General features: G+C 40.0%; 1 protein-coding gene across 1 annotated transcript; it reads left to right on the top strand.

The window, feature by feature from the left end:
• The first annotated feature begins 12,114 nt into the window (after positions 1-12,114).
• On the top strand, positions 12,115-12,503 carry LOC119254547 (acylphosphatase-2). Its single transcript, XM_037521659.2, is given in 2 exon segments — positions 12,115-12,420; positions 12,422-12,503. Coding segments are annotated over 2 exon segments (300 nt in total). The 5' UTR covers positions 12,115-12,168; the 3' UTR covers positions 12,470-12,503.
• Positions 12,504-21,265: the final 8,762 nt, after the last annotated feature.

The following is a 21,265-nucleotide window of genomic DNA, read 5'->3' as shown; positions in this document are numbered from 1 at the left end:
TTTTAAAATATATGTCCTTTCACATGTTTTTGGACAATTTAAGCTGTTTCCAGTTTTGTTTCTCACAAATGAAATTGCTTTAAAAATGAATTCACCAGTAAACATAGGGGTGCAGTTGTGCTTTTGAATTAATGTGTGTGTGTCCTTTGAGTAGATACCGAGGAGTGCAATTGCTGCATCATATGGATGGTCTCACATATAGAAGGAATGTAGAAGACCCAAATAAGGGATCAGGAAAAAAACTAATAATAAAGTAAAGATCAAAATCAACCAGCAACCATAAACCAGAGATACACTGTGGGGGGCGGGGGAGCGTAGGATCAAAACAAGGGGGGGTGGGAATTGCATGGGAATATAACCAAGATGAAAATGCATACATTGTACAAAAATGAAAAAAAATGGTGTAAAAATATATAAAATAAAAAAATGAATATACCAGTCTTTGCATGGATATATGCTTTCTTTCTTCCTGGGAATATGATTACATGGCATGATATGTATTTCATTTTTAAAGAAAGAACCAACTCTTCATGAAAGTCCAAGTTCTCTCACATCTTTTCCAACATGTGTTATGATCTGTCTTTTTAATTTTAGCTATTTGGATAAGTCTGCAGTAGTATATTCTTAGGGTTTCAATATACATTTCTTTTTTTGTTGTTGTTCCAATTTTTTTTATTTTTATATTCCCCATACAATTGCAACTCCCTTATTTTGACCCCCATCCCTCCTTTCCCCGCCCCCCCACCCAATAGTGTGTCTCTGGTTCATAGTTGTTTGTTGATTTTGGTTTTTTCTTTCTTATAGTTATTCTTTTTCCTGGTCCTTATTTAGGTTTTCTAGATTCCTGCTCTGAGTGAGACCATCCGGTATTTTTTTTTTTTCTTGCTTATTTCGCTGAGCATGATCCCTTCCAGTGCCATCCATGTTGCTGCAAATTGCATGTGTTTATCTTTTTTGAATGCTGAGTAATATTCCATTGTGTATATGTACCACATCTTCTTGATCCAGTCATCTATTTTTGGGCATTTGGGTTGTTTCCAAATCTTAGCTATTGCAAATAGTGCTGCTATAAACATAGGGGTGCAGATGCTCTTTGGAATTAATGTTTCTGTGTCCTTTGGTCAATATACATTTCTTAATGACCAAGGATGATCATATTTTTGGGTACTTCTTTGCCATCCATATATCTTCTTTGGCAAAACATCTGTCCAAATATTTTGTCCATTTTTTATTGGTTATATTGGAAAATTATTATTTGAGCTTTGAGAGTTATATTTTTATTTTTATATTTTCGTTAAAAAACTCAAAGAGTATCCTTGTTAGCTGCCTATCTACCTACCTCTGGAACATTTATGGTCAATAAGTAATTGCCTTAAATCTCAAGTGACTACCATTTGCAATTTTTGTCTTGCTTCTCATTTCAATAAGTATCTGCTTGACCATACTGAGACTTGATTCTATATATCCTAGAAACCATAGGCCAGTGCTATCCAGTGAATTTTCTGTAATGCAAAATGTTCTATGTATCTTGACATAATTGCATTAGTTATTTGACAAATAAACCCATTAATTCTGTGCTTATCTTTGCCCTTTTTCCACCTTCATTGTGTAATAAAACACAGGATTGTAAAACTTTAGAAGACAATCTATTTTAAAACCCAGTGAATTCATACAAAATACTAAAAAAAAGATTTTTTTTTTAACTGTACAGAGTAAGAAACACAAATAAGCTAAAAAGTAATCCAAAAATAAATCCTCTAATTGGGCAAATACAAAGACAGATCCTGAGGAGGGTAAGTATCATTTTGTGATGAGCCCACCTCAAATGGGGACTTGGCGATGTTTCCAGGTGATGGAAGATGCTCTTCTCTGTGGGGAAGCAGCTTCCTTTGCTTGCCCCAGGGCTGATGGGACTCTGAGATTTGACTGCCCCCAAATATATCCACCAAAATAACTCCATTCACTTCTTCCCTCTGGGGCCCTGACCTTCACATAGGAGTCACGCAGGAGCTATAAATTCAGCCTTCTTTATAACATTGTCATTCTTACAATCAAGTCTGGGGCCTGATCCTCAGCATAACCTGCCTTCCAGCTGCAAGAAATTACATCCCTTTAAATGCAGCATTGAGGACCTTCCACCTTTCACGTGTACCCCTGGGCTGATAGCTGAGTGATCTGTCATCCTTTCATTAAAGTTCTGTTTCTAATAAAACTAGCCAACCAATATCACCATCTTTATAATTAATATTGCCTTCATATCTTTAAAATTCTGGCACTATTGTGTACCCTTTCACTTGTATTCTATCCCAACACTCCGGAGGTGAATATTCAGTAACTGGGAAGCTGTAATGCTGTGGGTATCACCAGATAAATGACACACTGAAGTCTTTGGGGGAAACCGAAAGTAAGCAAAGATTTCAGTGCAAGTAATATATTTATTAGGGAAGTGGTCCCAAAAAGCGATATTTATAGGCAAGTGGTAGCATGAAGCAGGGAAGGGATGGATGTTAATATATGTCTTATGAGCACACTGGAGACCACAGGGCACTGTGGAGAAACTCTCAGAAGCTGAGTTTGTTGGCATTTATCAGCCAGTTACCATAATGTGTCACTGTGGTATGTGCTATGCCTGGTGGCTTTAATGCCTCAGTACTTAAGTCCGCGTTGCACATGAGCAGCACATGCTCCTAAAAGCAGAAAAGGCCCCCAGGCAGAGTCACAGTGTTGGTAGGAAAGCAGTCAGTGTGCACAGACACAGTAAGTGCTAATGAGACAGGGTCAGACGCCTGTCAGTGAAAGGTTCAATCCTTCACCTTCTGCACCTTGTTCATCACCAGGTACAACACACCACACCCTGGTTTTCCAGAACTTTTGCAGCATCCCTCAACAACATGCTTGTTTTTTTACCTCCACACCATGCCCAAGCTGTGCCTTGGTGTAGAATATCCTCCACTCCCTAAGGCCCACCCTCCTGCCCTCATGAACTTCAATTCTTTCAAATCTCAGTTCAGCTGCCACTTCCTCTTGGATGCATTCCCAGCCTCCCTCGGGCAGCGCTGCATTGGTCTTTAAGCCCACTTAATACCCAGTACATATTTCTGGTATAGAGTTTATTATGCTGCTCTTGTTACACTTGCTTTCTTTGCCTTTCTCCCCAAAGGAACTTGGAGCAACTTGAGGGGAAGGATTTCTCTTATTCATCTCTATTTCCTAAGAACATAGCATGGGGCCCGACATTGTGTAAGGAATCAAAGGCTTCGGGGTGAATAAACAAATGAATATCTTGTACTACAGCTCAGCTCTTTTTTCAAGGTGCCCTAGCCAGTCAGTAGCAAAGCTGGGAGTAGCACTATGTCTTTTAACAGCCAGGAAATGGCTGTTAAAATGAGAGGAAATGACTTTTTTCATTAGAAACTACAAGGCAGAACCCACAGATATGGGTGTTGTGGGCAGTATGGGCCAAGAACTTAGGTGGAGCAGACCACACGGTTGTCCTGGAGAGCTTCAGTTCAGTCACATTTGAAAGAGTGTTAGAAGATTTAGAGTTGTGCAGCGACTGTCCTCTGTAGGTGTCCAGGCAAGAAAAACCTGGTGAACTGGAGCTGAATTCAGAGAATAAATTATTTACTTTTTGGAAATTGTCATTAGTACTTTGCTGTTTGGCAGATTCCTTTCCTGTGGTGTTTTTGCGTGTGTGGTTAGTTCATTGTCTTTGTTTCACATTTTCAGCAAACAAATTTCGAATAAGCTCAGCTGAGCCTCAAGGTGATCAATTTAATCTGTTTTCACACAAACGCCTCACTGATTACCTTTGTTATCACCCACCAGAATGCTCTTTAAAAGTGTTCATTGGGGATTCCCCCAAGAAAATCCAGAATTGCAGAAACATCACATTTCCTTCAACATGACTTCATCTTCTGAGGTCTGCCTCCAGGACACTGAGTGTTACAGTGGCCCAGAGCTTTATGTAAGCCCTCAAAGGCCTGGTTCAGAATTATATGATTTTCTGCCAAGCAGTCCAAAGATTTGAGAGGAGCACAGGGTTGGAGTGTAGGGACTTATCAGGACAGATCTGCTGGTGGGACACAATGGGTGAGCGTAAAATTGGTCAAGTGGCTAAGGTCCAGGGGTCAGATCCCCAACTTTGTTGCCTTAGAAACCGGGTTGTCAGCTCAGGGAGGCTGTATCCATCTCTCAGATGGAAAACACAGACAGTGCATTCATCACTTTATACTGATTCATGCAGCTCTCATGTACATTAGAAAATGCATGTCATGTTCTCTCTCAAATTCTAGATAGTCAAATCCTTATCAGAAAGAGTTTGGTGTGCATGGAATCCATTAAAGGGGAATGTAGGGGCAGGAAGGACATAGTGCAGGTTTTCTGATCCCATGCAGACCGGGTAAAGGAGGAGTCAGAGTCCTCAGTGGTTTTGCAGGTTTTTATTGGAGTTCACCAGGCGTATGGCAGGCAGGGGTGCTGGGGGGCCGGGAGGCTGGCAGGCCTCCCAGCCCCCGGCAGGTCTTCACTCTGTGGGCTCTCCGGCCTTCTCTCGGCTTCTGCTTCTCTCTCGGCTTCTGCTCATTCTTGGCTTCTTCATCAGCTTCTGCTAACATCCCTGTGACGCCGCCCTTAAAAAGCACAGTCTCAACCCAGGTGAATCCCATCTACCTATGCCCACACCCTACTCCAGGTGCCCGCCATCAGGCATGCATTCAGGACCGCAAGGATCCATCATCTATCCTGATGGCAGGAGGGCAGAAAAGCCTGACATTTTTCCTTACCCTACAGGGAGTTTGCGCAAGTGTTCTCTGGCATCTCACTGGTAGCACTATCCAATGGGTATCCTGGATGACATTTTAAAAATGCAAATCAGGACATATCATCGCTCAGCTTAAAACCCTCAGTGGTTTCAAACTGCTCTTGGATTAAATGGGGGAAAAGTAACTTGTTCCATAAAGTCCAACATGATTTTGCTTTATGCTCACTCAGCCTTTTGACTTGTTTTTCCTCCATGAGGCTCTCTTACCCAGTCCCCTATTCCTGCAGTAGCTTTTTACTGCCTTAGTCTAGTTAACTTCCACTGTTCTGTAAAAATGTATAATATATGCTCGTATATCATTCATAGTTTTATTCATTTTTAATAGACATGTATTCTTGTCTTCTATAGGACTAGGGATTTAGTGGGGCAGTGAACAAACCAAGACCTGTGTCCTTACGGAGTGTACATTCTAGACTTCGATGGGGAGCAAAACCAAAAGAAAATATAACATTATACACACACAGCACACATATGTACACACATATTTAAATATAGATGCAATATCTGAAGATGGTAAATGTGATGGGGAAGACATAAAATGGCCTACAGGAGGTGGGTGAGGAGCAAGTTGTTGTTTTATATACAAGGTTATCAGGGAAGGTGCCACTGATAAAATGATGTTTGAACAGAGAAAGGAGTGAGTAGAGGAGTGAGTAGAGGGCTTTAAGGATATCTGGGAAAAGTGGCTCCAAATAGGAGGAACAGAAAGTGCAAAGTTCCTGGGTCAGAATATGCTTTTTCTATTGCTTTGTAGTATTTATCATGTTATTACTAATAGCAGTTATATATTTATATGTGCTATTATTTTATTAATGACTGTCTTCAGTTCTAGACATCTAAACTTCCTGATGAACAAACAAATTTTTTAAGCATTGTATTCCTACCCCCTACCACATTGGGCCTGATTCCCAACTGATAGTTCATGCATGTTTGTGGAAAAGAGAGAGGGAAGATAAGAGAGAGGTAATGAGAGAGTATATGGGAGAATAGGAAAGAGAAAATGAGAAGAGAGGAAGAGAGGGAGAAAGAAATCCCTAGAAAGAGAGGAGCTGAGCCTCTTGTCTCGTAGACCCTCTTGTCTTACTTGGGCAAAGATAGGCAGCACCAGTGTTAACCCCCACGCCTTTCCCCCTCAGCTTCTGTTGCTGAGAGCTTATCTGTTCTCAGGCACGGTTTCCCGCCTTCAGTGTGCGAGTAATTTCATCTGGGTTGGTGTCAAGTCTCACAGGCCTGAAAGAGCTCTTCTGAACCTTTGACATGACTTCTCATGTTTTTACTTTGATTCAAGTTCTGTTGATTTTATACTTCGACTCTCAGAAGACCTCCACTTTTTCTTCTACCAGACTCATAGTGAACTTTACTTTTGCCCCATCCCTCCGTAACATGCGTGCTTCCTGATTTCATTTGATCTCCATCATCCGCTAACTGGGACTAACACTGCAGGCAAGGAGACCACCCAGACAAATGCCTCTTTTCTGGAACAGTTCAAATTTTTTCTTTTCTTTTTCTTTCTTTTTTTTTTTTTTTTTTTTTTTTGCTTTGCTTCCAGTGAGTTTGAAGCTCTCACCGTTCTTTGCCAAACTAGAGTAATGTCTAATCTGAAATGAGGCTTCTACAAAATCAGAATTTTCATGCTGATGTGATCCTCAGATCACTCATACGCATATTACAGTCCAACAAGCATTGTTATACCACTTGGTCCTTAATGCAGTGTCTCTTCATATTGCAAAACCTGGGAGACAGAATGCCCATTTCCAACAACTCCCTAAAACAACTGTAATAATGGATTTCAACTTTTCTTAGAGATCACGATGGCAAATTTTTCTATATCTGTATTGTAAAGGATTGATTTTCATATTATTTCTTGACAAGTTTGGCACATCTCATCCCTGCATTTCTACCTTGGCATTTCCTTGGCCTGGAATAACTTTATATCCAATTTTTCACTAATTAAATCCCAAATATTTACTGGGGCTTGACCAAAGTCCTTTTCCTTTGATATGTTTGCTCCCTTTTCTGAATTATTATTGTCTGGTCAACAAACCCTTTGCTAAGCACAAGCTCTAGACTATAACCTTTCTGAGTGTGGTGACTTATATCTTGATCAGATTGAAGCCCTAAGGGTTCTTAGCATCTTCCCTTGAATGTGGTAGGTATCTTTAATATTAATCAAGGGCCCCATGGTTTAGGAGAGTGGGTCCGTTTTCTCTTGTAAACTGAACAGAGGCCAAATTCTTTTAATTTGATCCCATTTAAACCAAATAGGGGCTAGTAGCAGCAATACTTAGCCCTCACCCCAGTAACTCTGGGGATAGCATTGCAGATTATGAATGAACTATTGACATAAAAGAATGGAGGTAGCATATGATAAAGGATCCATGGAGAAGTTCATATTTTCCAGCACCTGATCCAGTCTATACAGTGTCATTTGGTTGAGAGTAAAGCAAAGATCTGCTACTGATACTCTGTTGTTTTCAGGTCAGGAGAAGCTGACTTCTGTAGCAATCCTCCATAGTGTAAGCCTTTCTATAAATGAATAAATCAGACTTGATTTTCATCTGTTGAAAAATTATTCATCTATTTAGTGAGTCTTGATATCTCGATCATAAACTTTGCACTGTTCTTGGTGTTGTGATTATATAAAGGACACATACAAAATACATAATGTGGTTCCTGACCTTTCAGTTCATTTGAAGAGGTAGGACAGGACCTACTTCTGTAGATTGAATAAAATGCAGGCGCTCATGGCAACTCTGCCAGAGCTGCTTATGGACGCTTGATCAGGACTTGGCCCCATTAAGGGTGCATGGTCAGTAAGTGCTAATAGGAGTGTCAGAGATTTGGAAGGTCTCATGGACATGATGGATTTAGGGTAGGTCCTCAGAAAGGGGACCCTTTGAATAGATTTGCATAGGAAGGCTTATATTGCTCAGATCTGGGATAAGATTAACTCCACTTTCCCCACTGCCCTCCTTGTAGTGTGTGGTCAGGGTAAATCTGCTTCTCTGTCTTTCCTGAAAGCTGCAGTGAACCACTGAGTAGGGCTAGTCTATTAGCCTTCCTTCTTTCTCCAAGTAACCCCCAAAATTCAGGCTCTTGGTAGTGTGGCTCAACTGATGATGTGGGAAAATATCTCCCTGCTTAATTAGAATGCAGTTCGTTCACTTGGTGCCAAGTTGTCTTTCCTCGGGGCTTCCAGAGGAAGCCATGGAGTAGAATGCACAACAGCCGGGGCCTACCTGAAAGTGAAAGTGAATCTTGCTGCAGGAAAAGAGCAAGGAGCTGCATATGCCGCATCATCTGTTCCTGCTTATTTTTTCCCTCTGCTGCAATGAGACCTGCTCTCAGCTCTGGGGGAGGTAACAGCTAAGGTTGACTCCCATCTTTAAGAGAAAATATTTATCAACTTTCATATGGAATGTTTTTCTTAATTCAAATTACTATACCACTTTTCCTGCAATCAGCAGATACTTTTTAGAGACTGATTTTATGCAAGCCGGTGTCAGATGCCGGGGATATGACATTGAATAAGACACAATCCTTGCCTTCTCAAAACTTCCTGTATACACCAGAAATTGAAAAATTAATCCAGGCAATTATAATTCTGTGATAAATTCTTTGAGAGATGTAGAAAATTATTACGTACTTCCAGGAATGGTACTTCAACCAGATGGAGGAAGTACAACAGGAAAGTCTCCCAGATACACTAATGTTTAAGCAGAATTTAAAGCTGAAGTAGAAGATTCTAGGTAGTATTAGATAGGAAAAAATAAAGCAATAGGGAAATCCTTCCGCAATGAGGTAACCACATGGAAAAAAATCAGAAAAGAGTGGCCATAGTGCTTTTTTTAAAAAAGATTTATTTATTTATGCATATAAGAACTGGGTACAGGCCAGAGGTGCGAGGGGAGAGAGGATTCACCAGAGACAGAGTGGGGAATAGAACAGGCGGACTGACTGAAATAAACTGCTGAGGGGAGCAGTGGGTGAGACAGGAGAGGTCTGCTGCACCATGTGGGGTAGCTCCCTGGCTGAGTGGGGATCAAACTCATGCTGCAGAGGTTGTGGATACCTTCATAGTGCTGTGCTTAACTCCTTGCGCCATGAGGAAGGCCCTCCCCATAGTGCTTTCTTTTTATTTTTTACATCGTTTTCATTTTTGCACAATGTATGCATTTTCATCTTGGTTGTATTCTCCATACAATTCCCACCCCCCTTATTTTGACCCTAATCCCTCGTCCCCTCCCTCCCTTAGTGTGTCTCTGGTTTATAGTTGCTTGTTGATTTTGATTTTTACTTTATTATAATTAGTCTTTTTCCTGGTCCCTTATTTTCTAGATTTTTCATTTTCTAGATACCTGGTTTTCTAGATTCCTGCTATGAGTGAGACCATCCGGCATTTTTCTTTTTCTTTCTGGCTTATTTCGCTGAGCATGATACCTTCCAGCGCCATCCATGTTGCTGCAAACTGCATGTGTTTATCTTTCTTGATTGCTGAGTAATATTCCATGGTGTATTATGTACCACATCTTCTTGATCCAGACATCTATTTTTGGGCATTTGGGTCATTTCCAAAGCTTAGCTATTGTAAATAGTGCTGCTATAAACATAGGGGTGCAGGTGCCCTTTTGAATTAATGATTCTGTGTCCTTTGGGTAGCTTTTAATGGGATAGCCTGTAATTCAGCTTGACTGGAGAGAAGAGCAGAGATAAGAAAACAGTTGCTCTAAAGTTACAGAAGTAGAGAACTTGTGTCTCATATTTTTTTTATGAGCTGGTCAGCCAAGAGTGGTCACCGAGGAGGAGCTTGGGAAAACAAAATTTATGGTACTCACAGGTCCTAGAGACAGGAGGCATGGCTGGGGTGCAGGGTCACCCTGAAAAAACATCAGGTGGCCAGGAAGTAGAAACAGAAGCTGGCCAAAGATTTAGGCTGGAACCTTTAATGAGGAAAGGAAAGACAGAACAAAGCTAATAGTTTAGAACTGGTAAGTTTGAAAATTTTTGGTGGGCTTTGGGGTATAGGGGTGGAGGAAAATGGACAAATTCAAGAGATTGAAGAGATACAAATGATTAGATTTTGTGACTGGATGGATAAGAGAGGAGTCCATGTTAGTGCTGCAAATTTCTGTGGCAAATAACAGAATGTCCAACTCAATTTGGCTTAAACTGAACCATCTTCAGATGTAACTTCATTCAGGGTTTAAATGTTGTCTTTGGGGACTATCTTTCCCCAGAGAGTCTCTCACTGTTTCCTCTGGGTTGATTCCGTTTTAAGGTGTATTGTGTTATTCCTAGGAACTAGCATCATCCCAGCACCCAGTCCCATGAAAGACAATTCCACTTTTCAATGGGCCAAACAAGCCTTGGAACTGAGACCCCCACACTTTTGATTCAATGTCACTCTCTTTCTTGAGAATAATCATTGTGACCATTGGAATAAAAAGTCTGATTTTGCTTGGACTGTGTCCTGTCACCTCCCCTAGAGACTACTCTCCCAAAGCACTTGGCAGGCGAGAATTCTACCACTGAACCACCCATGCGCACATACTCTCCCAAAGCACTTGGGCTGGCAGTTGGCCAGTTGAGGCTCTTTTAAGGGGAACAGATTATCAAATTTAGAGTAAAAAGTATTTGGAGAAATAAATAGTAGCCACCTGCTTTATATCATGTTTGATATACTGGTATGGGCAATTGCATGGCTCATGGTACATTCATTAAATTTGGAGACAATGAAATAGGTATAGATTTGTGAGTTCAGAGTACATAATTGGCTGATAATTAGGTTTAAAACACAATGGCTTAGTACATTTGAAATTTCAGTATTAGAATGTGATGTCCAGTACGGATGGAGAAAGGATTACCTGTGTCCCAGATTTGTTATTTAAACAACTATTTTCTCTTGCCTGATAGTGAGTCAAGAATTTTCTGGCTCAAGAATTTCTCTCCAGTGTCCAAACTGCACATCACCGTTGTCTAAAACATGGTGGTTGGTTATGAAAATACAAAGTTGAGTGATTCACCATGATTTCTATATTCAAGGAGCTGATAGTGTGGTAGGGAAGAAAGATAAATACAAAACTACAGTATAGTGAATTAGGTATTATTAGAGAAGACCAAAAAGGGAACAGAATTAAGAAAGGGATGGATTGCAGGCTCTTTGGAGAGTTGGTGATGTCTTCAGAGAGGAGGTAATTTGGGAATAGAATCTGGCTGCAAGTGGGAAAGTGAACAGTGTATAGACATTTACAGAATTGCATATAGTCCTGTATACTGACAACATAAAATAATTGAGGTGTTGGTAAGATGTTTTGTCCATTGATAACTCCTAACAACCCGTCTACCCATCTGTGTGGGATAATTTCAGAAAGAGTAAACTCTCCCATAGACTAATCCACCCATACTTAAAAATATTTATCTTATTGACAAAGGACTAGGGTTTTGAGTAGAAATTAAAATATTGACCTTGAAGCAAGTAAATAGCAAGGTAATTATTATCTTTTATTAAGCATTAGCTAATCACATAATTTTAAAGGACAACAGGACCTGAGAAAGTGGGACTCTATACTTTAATAAACTCTTCTGGATACATTCTCAGTCAATGTATGTATATAAAAAAACTCAAGAGGACCTCCCTGGTGGCTCAGCGGTTGAGCGCTGGGTTGCGAAGCTGCCCGCAGCCTCTCCAGTGCCGGTTCGATCCCCGGCCGCTGGGTGAGGATCCCACATGGCGCAGCAGACCTCTCCTGGCGCCCACTGCTCTCCTCAGCAGTGTACTTGGTCAGTCTGCCTGCTCTGTTCCCCGCTCTGGCTCTGGTGAATTCTCTCACCCTCCCACACTTCTGACTGTACCCAGTGCATGTATAAATAAATAAATAAATCTTTAAAAAAAAAGAGAGAGAGAAAAAAAAAAACAAACTCAAGAATGTTAACTGTTGCTACCAAGACTGTGATTATTCATCAAGAACTACCAGATAGTCACACAAGAACTTCTCCCCCAACTCTCTCCTAGGTTCTTTAATTAGCAAACTCCTATTCATTCTTCAAAACACTCACTACAGTACAACACACTAAGATAATGTGACTTCTGCTTCAAGAGCAATTCATTCAGATATTAGCATATTGTAACACAATTCTTCAATTTTCTTATCTCTTATCTATCAGATTTTAAGCCCCTCCTTGGAAGCAGGAAAAAAAATCTTAGGTATCTCTGTAACTTATGTGTCTTATGGAATATGTGGAACAAAAGTAAATCTTTTAAAAGAAAGCATTCCAGTCTCATGGCAGCCGCAGTAGCCGCACCCCGAACCCCGCTCCGGCTCCTCGGCAGAGGGCTCGCTGCCGCAATGTCTACCGCCGGGCCTCTCAAATCCGCGGACTACGAGGTGTTTGGGCGAGTGCAGGGTGTTTGCTTCAGAATGTACACAGAAGGCGAGGCAAAGAAGATAGGCGTGGTCGGCTGGGTGATGAACACCAGCAAAGGCACTGTGACAGGCCAAGTCCAAGGCCCGGAAGAGAAAGTCAATTCCATGAAGTCCTGGCTGAGCAAAGTGGGGAGCCCCAATTCTCGAATTGACCGTGCGGACTTTTCCAATGAAAAAAACCATCTCTAAACTTGATTACTCTAATTTTAGTATTCGGTATTAGAAGAGAAACTGACACTGGAATGCTTATGGCTGTAGAAAATACACTATTATTCCTTAGTCTATATACTGGAACCATAGTAGCAGAGTAGGGTAAAAAAAAAAAAAAAAGGAATTTTCTATTCTGAAAGCTACATTGTATATGTTACTGAAAATATACCTGATAATGAAATAGTTTTATTTAAGTATGTTTTAACAAGAAAAAAACAGTATTCTAAAATAAAAATTGTCATTACCACATAATTCATTGAATATTTTAAGCTTGTCTCATGAAATCTTGAGTTCTAATGAAAATTTTAGCATGTATGTTATTTAGCTTGCCATAAGATAAAGTTAATATTGTGAAAAAACAAACAAGAATGTAAAATAAGGGTATGTCATTGATTAATTAATTAAAAAATTATTGCTAGGTATGTTGTCTGCATTGAAAAAAAATAAAAGAAAGCATTCTATATTCTAGCTCTAAAAGTCTCTCTATAGTAGTCCAGAGGTAACATCTACATAAAGAGCTTAATGGGAACTTCTAAAGATGATAAAATTATTAGTTAATGATGTTTGAATCCTGTTTGATTTCTTCCTCTCCTATTTTCTGTCCTACACATGAAAATACCTTGACTAGTCATGAGTCAAGAATTTGCTAGCATAATGTTGTAGGACTTTTAATTCAACTTGGAAGTTGAATTGTAATATTTATATAAACTACTAGAAGGGGAAGGTAATGGAAGTACGTGCAAAATGTGGAGGGGCGCAGTGGACTATGGGTGCCTTGGTGGTGGGTGTAGTGTGGTAACATATCCAAAGAGGTGTGAATGGTGTTGGTGTTGTATACTATATTGTTATCTCAATAAAAAAAGAATGCAGTGATTGTATTTATTATATTGTATCATGAGCTTTGGTTTTAGACCTTTAACCAAGAAAAGTGCTACATGGCACTTTTTCCTTACTAGCTTGAGGATGGATGGTTCAGATGGCCTCACAGATGCTGTCTCTCTTTACCAGAGCTTTCTGGGTTGCATCAGCCTGTGTTGTCTCCTGGAATTGAGTTTAAGTGTGGGGTACCCATAGGACATGTTCTTTTGGCAGAATGTATTCTCTATTCCATTTCTTTCATGAGGAAGTTCTATGCCTTTTAGTAGGAAGAATTTCTTGGTGAAAGATATTACATTAAATACAATGGATGCCTCCCATTGTAAAGTGCACCTCTAGTCCTAGGAGAGACCTTAAGTAACCCAATAACATCAGTACTTATAATAATGCTCTATCATGAAGTTTCTGGTGATGTCTCAGACACAGTGAGTACTCACAAAGTACATGACTGGATGATTGGCATCAGGAGCTACAAGGGTGATCCTGCAGTCATCAAGAAGTGGTAAGTACCTAGGAGTGGAATTGCTGGATCATATGGAAGCTCTATGTTTAGTAGGTCCAGAAATCTCCACACAGCTCTCCATAGTGGTTGGACCAGTTTGCACTCCCACCAACAGTGCAGAAGAGTTCCTTTTTCTCCACACCCTCGCCAACATTTGTTGTTGCTAGTTTTTTTAATATGTGCCATTCTCACTGGTGTAAGATGGTATCTCATGGTAGCTTTGATTTGCATTTCCCTGATGACAAGTGATGTTGAACATTTTTTCATATGCCGGTTGGCCATTTGCATTTCCTCTTCAGAGAAGTTTCTTTTTAGCTCTTTTGCCCATTTTTTGACTGGATTATTTTCTTTGTTGTTGTTGAGTCTTATCAGCTCTTTGTAGATTTTTGTGATCAGTCCTTTATCATTAGTGTTTATAGCAGCACTGTTTACAATAGCTAAGCTTTGGAAACAGCCCAAATGCCCAAAAATAGATGACTGGATCAAGAAGATGTGGTACATATACACCATGGAATATTACTCAGCATTTAAAAAAGATAAACACATGCAATTTGCAGCAACATGGATGGCGCTGGAAGGGATCATGCTTAGCGAAATAAGCCAAAAAGAAAAAGAAAAATACCGGATGGTCTCACTCATAGCAGGAATCTAGAAAACTTAAATAAGGGACCAGGAAAATGAATAACTGTAAGAAAGTGAAAATCAAAATCAACAAAAACTATGAACCAGAGACACTTTTTGGGGGTGGGGGGCGGGAGGGGAGGGATTGGGGTCAGAATGGGGGGGTTGCAATTGTATGGGGAATATAAAAATAAAATTTATTTTAAAAAAAAAAGAAGTGGTAAGATACTGACTGTTCTGGAGAAATGGGAGGAGCACCTGGAGGAAAAGAAATTCATTCATTCATTCAGCAAATACTTAATGAGCACTTACTGTGTGCTCCCACATTTCTTGGCACTGTGTATGAATGGACAAGATGAAGGAAGATAAAAGGTTACCTGTTTCATAGATTTATCAAGAGACCTCTCCCAAATATTCTGTCATTTACCTTCATTGCTTGTTTTAAAGCTACATGTTATGAAGTGCTCAGTGGGAGGGGGATGAGAAGAGTAAGAAGAAAATTATGCCATAATATTGTTAGAGTGCTATGATATATTTTAAATTATTTCAACTAGGTCACTCTCAAAAGAGTCTTTCTGTTTCTGAAGAGCTTAATCCTCCCAGATAATTTCTGTAATGTGCTACTCCAAACACAGCCCTCTTTTTCTTTTTTTCCCCAACTCCTTAAGCCTCATCATAGGTTGCTGAGCAATCTTTTGAACACAAGAAAAAAGATCATTATCATCATTATGCTGTTACCCTTGAAGAAAGCATGTAAAGAGACTGACACAGGATGCATAATTTAAGAAAATACACAGACACTAGAAATTGCATAATAGCCTCTTGTTCTCCTTACTGCCTCTAAATGTAATTGAGACTAAATATATGTACACACACACACATATACACACACACACCTCTTTTGTGGGACAGTATTTTGATTAAGCTTCAGACAGCAGGGACAGCATCTATTTTTTCCCCAATGTATAATCCAGTGTTTACATAGTACCTGGTACAAAACAGGCACTTAGATACCCGTTCAATGGACAAACAAATAAACTGCATTTCCAACATCTTTCTTCAGTAATTTTTTAAAAAGATTTATTTATTTATTTATGCATACAAGCTGGGGTACAGGCCAGAGGTGCAGGGAGTGTGAGGCTTTACCAGAGACAGAGTGGGTAACAGAAGAGGCAGACTGGCCAAAGTACACTGCTGAGGGGAGCAGCAGGCAAGACAGGAGAGGTCTGCCTCACCATGTGGGAATCTCACTGGCTGGCTGGGGATTGAACTCTTGCCGCAGAGGCTGTGGATTTCTTCATAGTGCAGTGCTTAACTCCTTGCGCCATCAGGGAGGCCCTCTTCAGTTATTTCTTATGTTCATCTTTTGTATTTGTAGCTTTTGTTTCTCATGATTTCATTTCAGGTTTTCTTCCTTCCCTGCAACAATGCTTTCATTAGTTTATGGAATTCCTCTATTATTGGAGAATTGCCTTTAATTACCTATATTTCTATCTGGTTCTTAGGCATAGTTCTTAGGCATAGTGGAGGGTCAGATCTTCAATCTTCACACTGCTTTTTCAGTTTCCCCCCCAGCTTTTGTTTCCATCCTGCCACTGGATTGCCTACTCTATGAAGCCAATATTTCCTACAAAGCTCTCTTAAGTACCTGACAGTTTAACTATGGCCACAGGAGCACTTTGTCTGACTGGGATTTGATATCCTTATCCCTGGGAGTTCAACTTCAATTCCAACTTCAAGGCAGGGGATTTTACTGAACAAAGCAACTGCGAATTGGGGGAAGGAACTTTGGGTGCAGACCTGAGTTAATGTTATTATTACCACTTACTAGGTGTTCAGTCTTGGGAAAGTTACTTAAATTCTGAGTCTTGGTTCATTGATGGAATTTCTTAAAATCACTCCATAGATTTGTTTTAGATCAGATGCCTAAACCAGTCCTACCCAAAGTGGAGGAGCTAAAAATCCTTTTGGCAGTTGTTCATTATCCATGCATCCATCTTTAATCTTTCATTATAAGCTTGAAGTCAAGCATTTAAAAATTTATTATGTTATCTGATATACACCCAAAGACCTGGCATTGTATCTGACAAGTGAACACTGAGTAGAGGCTCAGTGTATATTTGCCGAATGAATAAATGGGTTAATCAATCAATCAGTCAGTCCATCCATCCATCCAAAAATCACTGACATATCTGCTAGGAAATATAAAATGATGACTGGAATGCAGTTTGGAATTTAATGAGGAAGACAGAAATTTTCACAGAACCAGTCAAATATCTGTTAGTGTCCCTGGGGCTACCATAACAAAGAGCCACAAAATGGATAGACATTTATTCTCTCACAGTTTTGGAGGTTAAAAGTCCAAAATTAAGGTGTTAAACAGGGCTCCAACTTCAGCTCCCTTCCAAGTCTCCAGGGAGTGTATCCTTCCTGTTCTCTTCCAGTTTTAGTTAACCCCAGGCATTCTTTGCTTTTGAAAAGTACAGCTTCAATCTGTGCCTCTGTCTTTTTGTGTGTCCATTTTTCCATAGTGTGTCTGTGTCTGTGTCTCTGTTTCTTCTCTTATAAAGATACTAATTGTTTTGTGTTAATGATGCATTCTACTCTAGCATACCCTCATCTTAACTAATTAGATCTGCAAAAACCCTACTTCCAAACAAGCTCACGTTTTGATGTGCTAGGTGTTAGAATTTCATATGTTTTTGTGGAGGACACAGTTAAACCCATAGCAATATTAAATCTGAAAACGGAGAAAAGAAGAATGTACTCTGGGGTCAGAAGAAGGGAAAGGGTAATTCTAAATTGTGAATGAATAAGAGCAAGGAGAAATTAAGGTAGACTTCTTGGAGAAGCCTTGAATGAGGAGTAGCAAGAATAGGTAAGGAAGAGTCATTTTGAGTTGAATAGACAACATCAGCAATGGCAAGAATGGAGTAAAAAAATAAATGGTACATAGTTTACCACCCCCGCATTGGTTCAGTCAGTCATTACTTGTTGTTTTATCCTTGTTTATTATCCTTGCTGATCCCAAACATCAGTCTCAAAACCTTCCTTAATATAACCTTCTGGATGTGGCCAGTCAAGCAGATGGAGCACCCAAGACAAAACTTAATTGCATTATGCATAGAAACAGGTAAGCATGTTTCAATAACTGAATATTTAAATGACTGGTACAATCAGGCCCACAGTAATGTCAGGGGATGAGGCAACTGGTTCAGTTATAGAAGACTCTACAAGAAACCAGTTTACTCTTTTGTTTTTTTTGGATCTTAGGAGATTTCTGTGTCTCTATAACTGTATAACTTCCCCTCCCCCACAGCCATATTCTATTCTACTAAAGCTGGTTTGATAAAGTTTTGGCTTTTTGGTATCAAACAAGATCCTCACATGAGTTATAGCTGAGGGGTAAAGTGTTTGACTGCAATCAAATCCTACCCAGATAAATTATGGGGTAGCATATTAATTTTCTTTTTTTGTGTAAAAATAACTATAATCTTAGCAGCTGAAAATATCACCCTTTGATTACCTTAGAGTTTCTGTTGTCAGAAGTCTGAACATCATGTAGTTGTATTTTCTGTTCAATATCTTACCAGTCTGATATCAAGATGTTGGCTGGAGCTTCAGTTATCAATTAGGGGTGGAGTCCTCTGCTAAGTTTACTTATTGGTAGTGCAATTCAGTTTCTTGCAGCTGTAGGACTGAGGTTCCCATTATTTGGTTAGCTATTGGACAGTATGTGGTACAATTCTCAAAGTACGTACTTTGTTTTCGTCTAGACATGACTCCCTGTTTTCAGCCAGCCAGAGAGCAGTCTTTAAATGGGCTCATCTACTTACATCAGGCCCACCCAGGATAATCTCCCTTTTGCTATAAAATGTAACAAACAGAGGAGTAATATCATATTTGCAGGTCCCACCTACAGTTAAATGGGAAAGGACTATACAGAGACAAGAGTCAGTGGGGCCATCTTAAAATTCTGCCTATCACAGGGCATATGCTGGTGGACATTTTCATATCTGATGACAGACCAGGTCTTTGACTTTGGGTGAGATGCTTTTATCTCTGGGTTCTGATTTTTCTCCCCTATAAAATGATGGTGTTGTTATTGATAAGGTTAAGATTTCTATCCATACTGAGGAAACAGATATATGTGTCCATTGTCTCCTGGAAAATCCTAGAGGTCGTATTTGTTAAGTTGACTGGAGTAAGCCAACCTTCCCTTTGTTCTGCCATCTGAGGTTCACCAAACCCTTTGATTCTATCTTGACTGCACATTTCTATCTTCACTTCACATTTTCCTGCATAGTCCTCTGAGAAGTAGGAATGTACGAAGATCATTGTGTCAACATATGGATGCTCTAAGTCTGATGACACTTACCATGATTAGGAATGTCTGGGGCCATTTTCTTTTTTAAAAAGTTACTGGCACAATTGTGTATGATGCTGACATCCTGCTAGATTTCAGTCTCTTCCCAGCTCTTCCAGGATGAGGTTAACTAAATTAAATCATAGTTAATATATTATTTCTTTGAATTATGGTTAATAATTAAAAAAATCTAAATATCAGCACGATTTCCATTGGAATAATCAATAATTCACGGAACATCACATGACTTAGATTCCACACTTGATACTGGATATTAGCTCAGGCTGAGGCTGACCAAGTCATTGTAGAAAGTACAATGTCATAAAGCACCAAGTAATAAAGTAGAAAGTAGCATTTTTCACACTGGAGATTCAGGCAAGGTCACTTACCCTCACTCTGATAGTGAATGTCCCTATCTCTAAGAAGGAACTCCTCTCCAATACATACTTTGGGTGAAATAAAGTTTCCACCACTAACAAGCCCCTTAGGCTACAAATCTCTAGCCTAATGGTATGGAATCCTTCATGCCAAGGTCACAGGCAAGAGAAGATCATGAGACAGAATGACCTCACGGAAAAAAGAGCAGAGAAAGGACCCTAGCTCTTTAATTATGCTGGGTTAAAACTTTGAATAGAGCCTCCACCTGTTCTCAGGGGCAGTACGAAGACCAAGTCTCTGATACTGACTCCCTCTATGATAAATTGCATACACTTTAATAAATTCTTGTTTGGTACCTGCAGAATTAGAGTTTCCATTATTTCTATTTTCTGGACAACTCAAGAACCCAAAAATTGGACACCCAGACTCTGGCATAGTATCTGGCACATGATAAACTTTCAGGAAAATTTTATTGTATGAAAGAACATGCCACTACACTTTCAATAAGATTTTATTTTCCTAGAGACTTTATTCTGGGGAATTCTAATTCACTTAATAAATACTAGTTTAATTGAAATGAACTATAGGCAAAGATTTTCTGTGGGGTATATAAAGAAGAAAACTCCTTGATGGCAGGGATCACTTTATCTTTTTATCTCTGTTTCACTAGTGCTTAGCAGAATACCAAGCACTTATGATAAATATACTTAATAAATATTTGTGAATAAAAGTGAGTTAGCAAGTGATTTAAAATCTGATATGTGTCTGAGTGTAGACGCCAGGGGCAGGGAGAGGTTACAAAATAGAATAATCTTAGACATTTTTGCAAAATCACAGAGAGACTTTCAGTAAACATTTTCCCTTTCCCCACCCAGCACACAAAAGAGCCTCTTTTGGAAACTGTCTAGACTAGGTGTCACTGAGGAAGGGGTAGCACTGTGAAAACATCATTTTCCTCTTGGCTGTTTGGAAAAGGTTGATGGAAGGATGTGTAAAAGACAGAGATGAAGTGATTTGGTTGCCCTGGGGGAACTTTGAAGCTGGAGAATCCCTGGGGGAGGGACTCGCTCAGCAAGGATCCTTCCCTGCACCTGGTACTGGTTGCCTGGAGAAAGCACATTCCAAGGCTGGACAGCGTCTGACACCCCACTGAGAACAAAGCCCCACAGGCTGGGGACACATGGTTCTGGTTATCTGGAAACTGGGTTTTTTAAGGAAAATATACTTCCTCTTTATGGGGGCCCTATTTCAGAAGACTCCTAGCCCTTTCTCCTCTAGGCACAACTCCTGTCCAGGTGTCACAGCATAGACTAGTTCCGGGGTTGCAGGAAAAGCACCTCTCTATAAGAAGTAGGACTGGGTTCTTGGAGGCCACGCTGCTGCCAGGTCTGCTGAAATGCTGGAGCATGTGGTGATTGCTGCAACCTTGTCTCTTCGAAGCCCTGGGGTAATAGCCCCTGCCCAAGGCACCCTCTGTATCTGTGACATTGTTCAAAGAGCCCGTGTCTGAGAGTGGAGTTGGCAGATGTGGCTAGAACCCGCTGATCTATGCCCCTCGCATGCTATTGTCTCCGGATGAAGCCAATTTGGATTTAAAAAAAATACACGGAATATCAACGCTTTGTACTTGATACACATCTGTAAAAACCAAGTTTACGTGAGAAGAAAGAATAAGCATGGATTTCTGCCACCTCATTCTGTCCTTGAAGTATGTGTGTTAAAAATGTGTCCCTCAGTAGTTAGAATAGCTGGGTCTTGTTTTATTATTATTGTTTATGACAAGGGATGCCACATAAATTTTACTCTGAAGAGCAGCTATTCCTGTTAATGCCAGTAAGCATAATAATCTCTTGCCTACGTTTTGAAAATTTACCATTGTATGGATTTGAGTGGAAAACTGTGTAGAATTCCTTAAGTGCTTGCTTCTGAAAGTCAGACTAATCTCCCCTCTTTCTGGGCCCTGGAGGGAGGGTTGGCAGATAAATTAAAGAATACCCAGGACCTCCCAGGTGGCGTAAGGGGTTAAGACACAAGCTATGAAGCTATACGCAGCCTCTGCAGCACGA

This window comes from Talpa occidentalis, unplaced genomic scaffold, assembly GCF_014898055.3.
Source record: "Talpa occidentalis isolate TD23 unplaced genomic scaffold, MPIMG_talOcc4v2.1 talOcc4.3, whole genome shotgun sequence".
In the NCBI taxonomy this organism is placed as follows: domain Eukaryota; kingdom Metazoa; phylum Chordata; class Mammalia; order Eulipotyphla; family Talpidae; genus Talpa; species Talpa occidentalis.
This window is presented reverse-complemented; position numbering and strand designations above follow the sequence as displayed.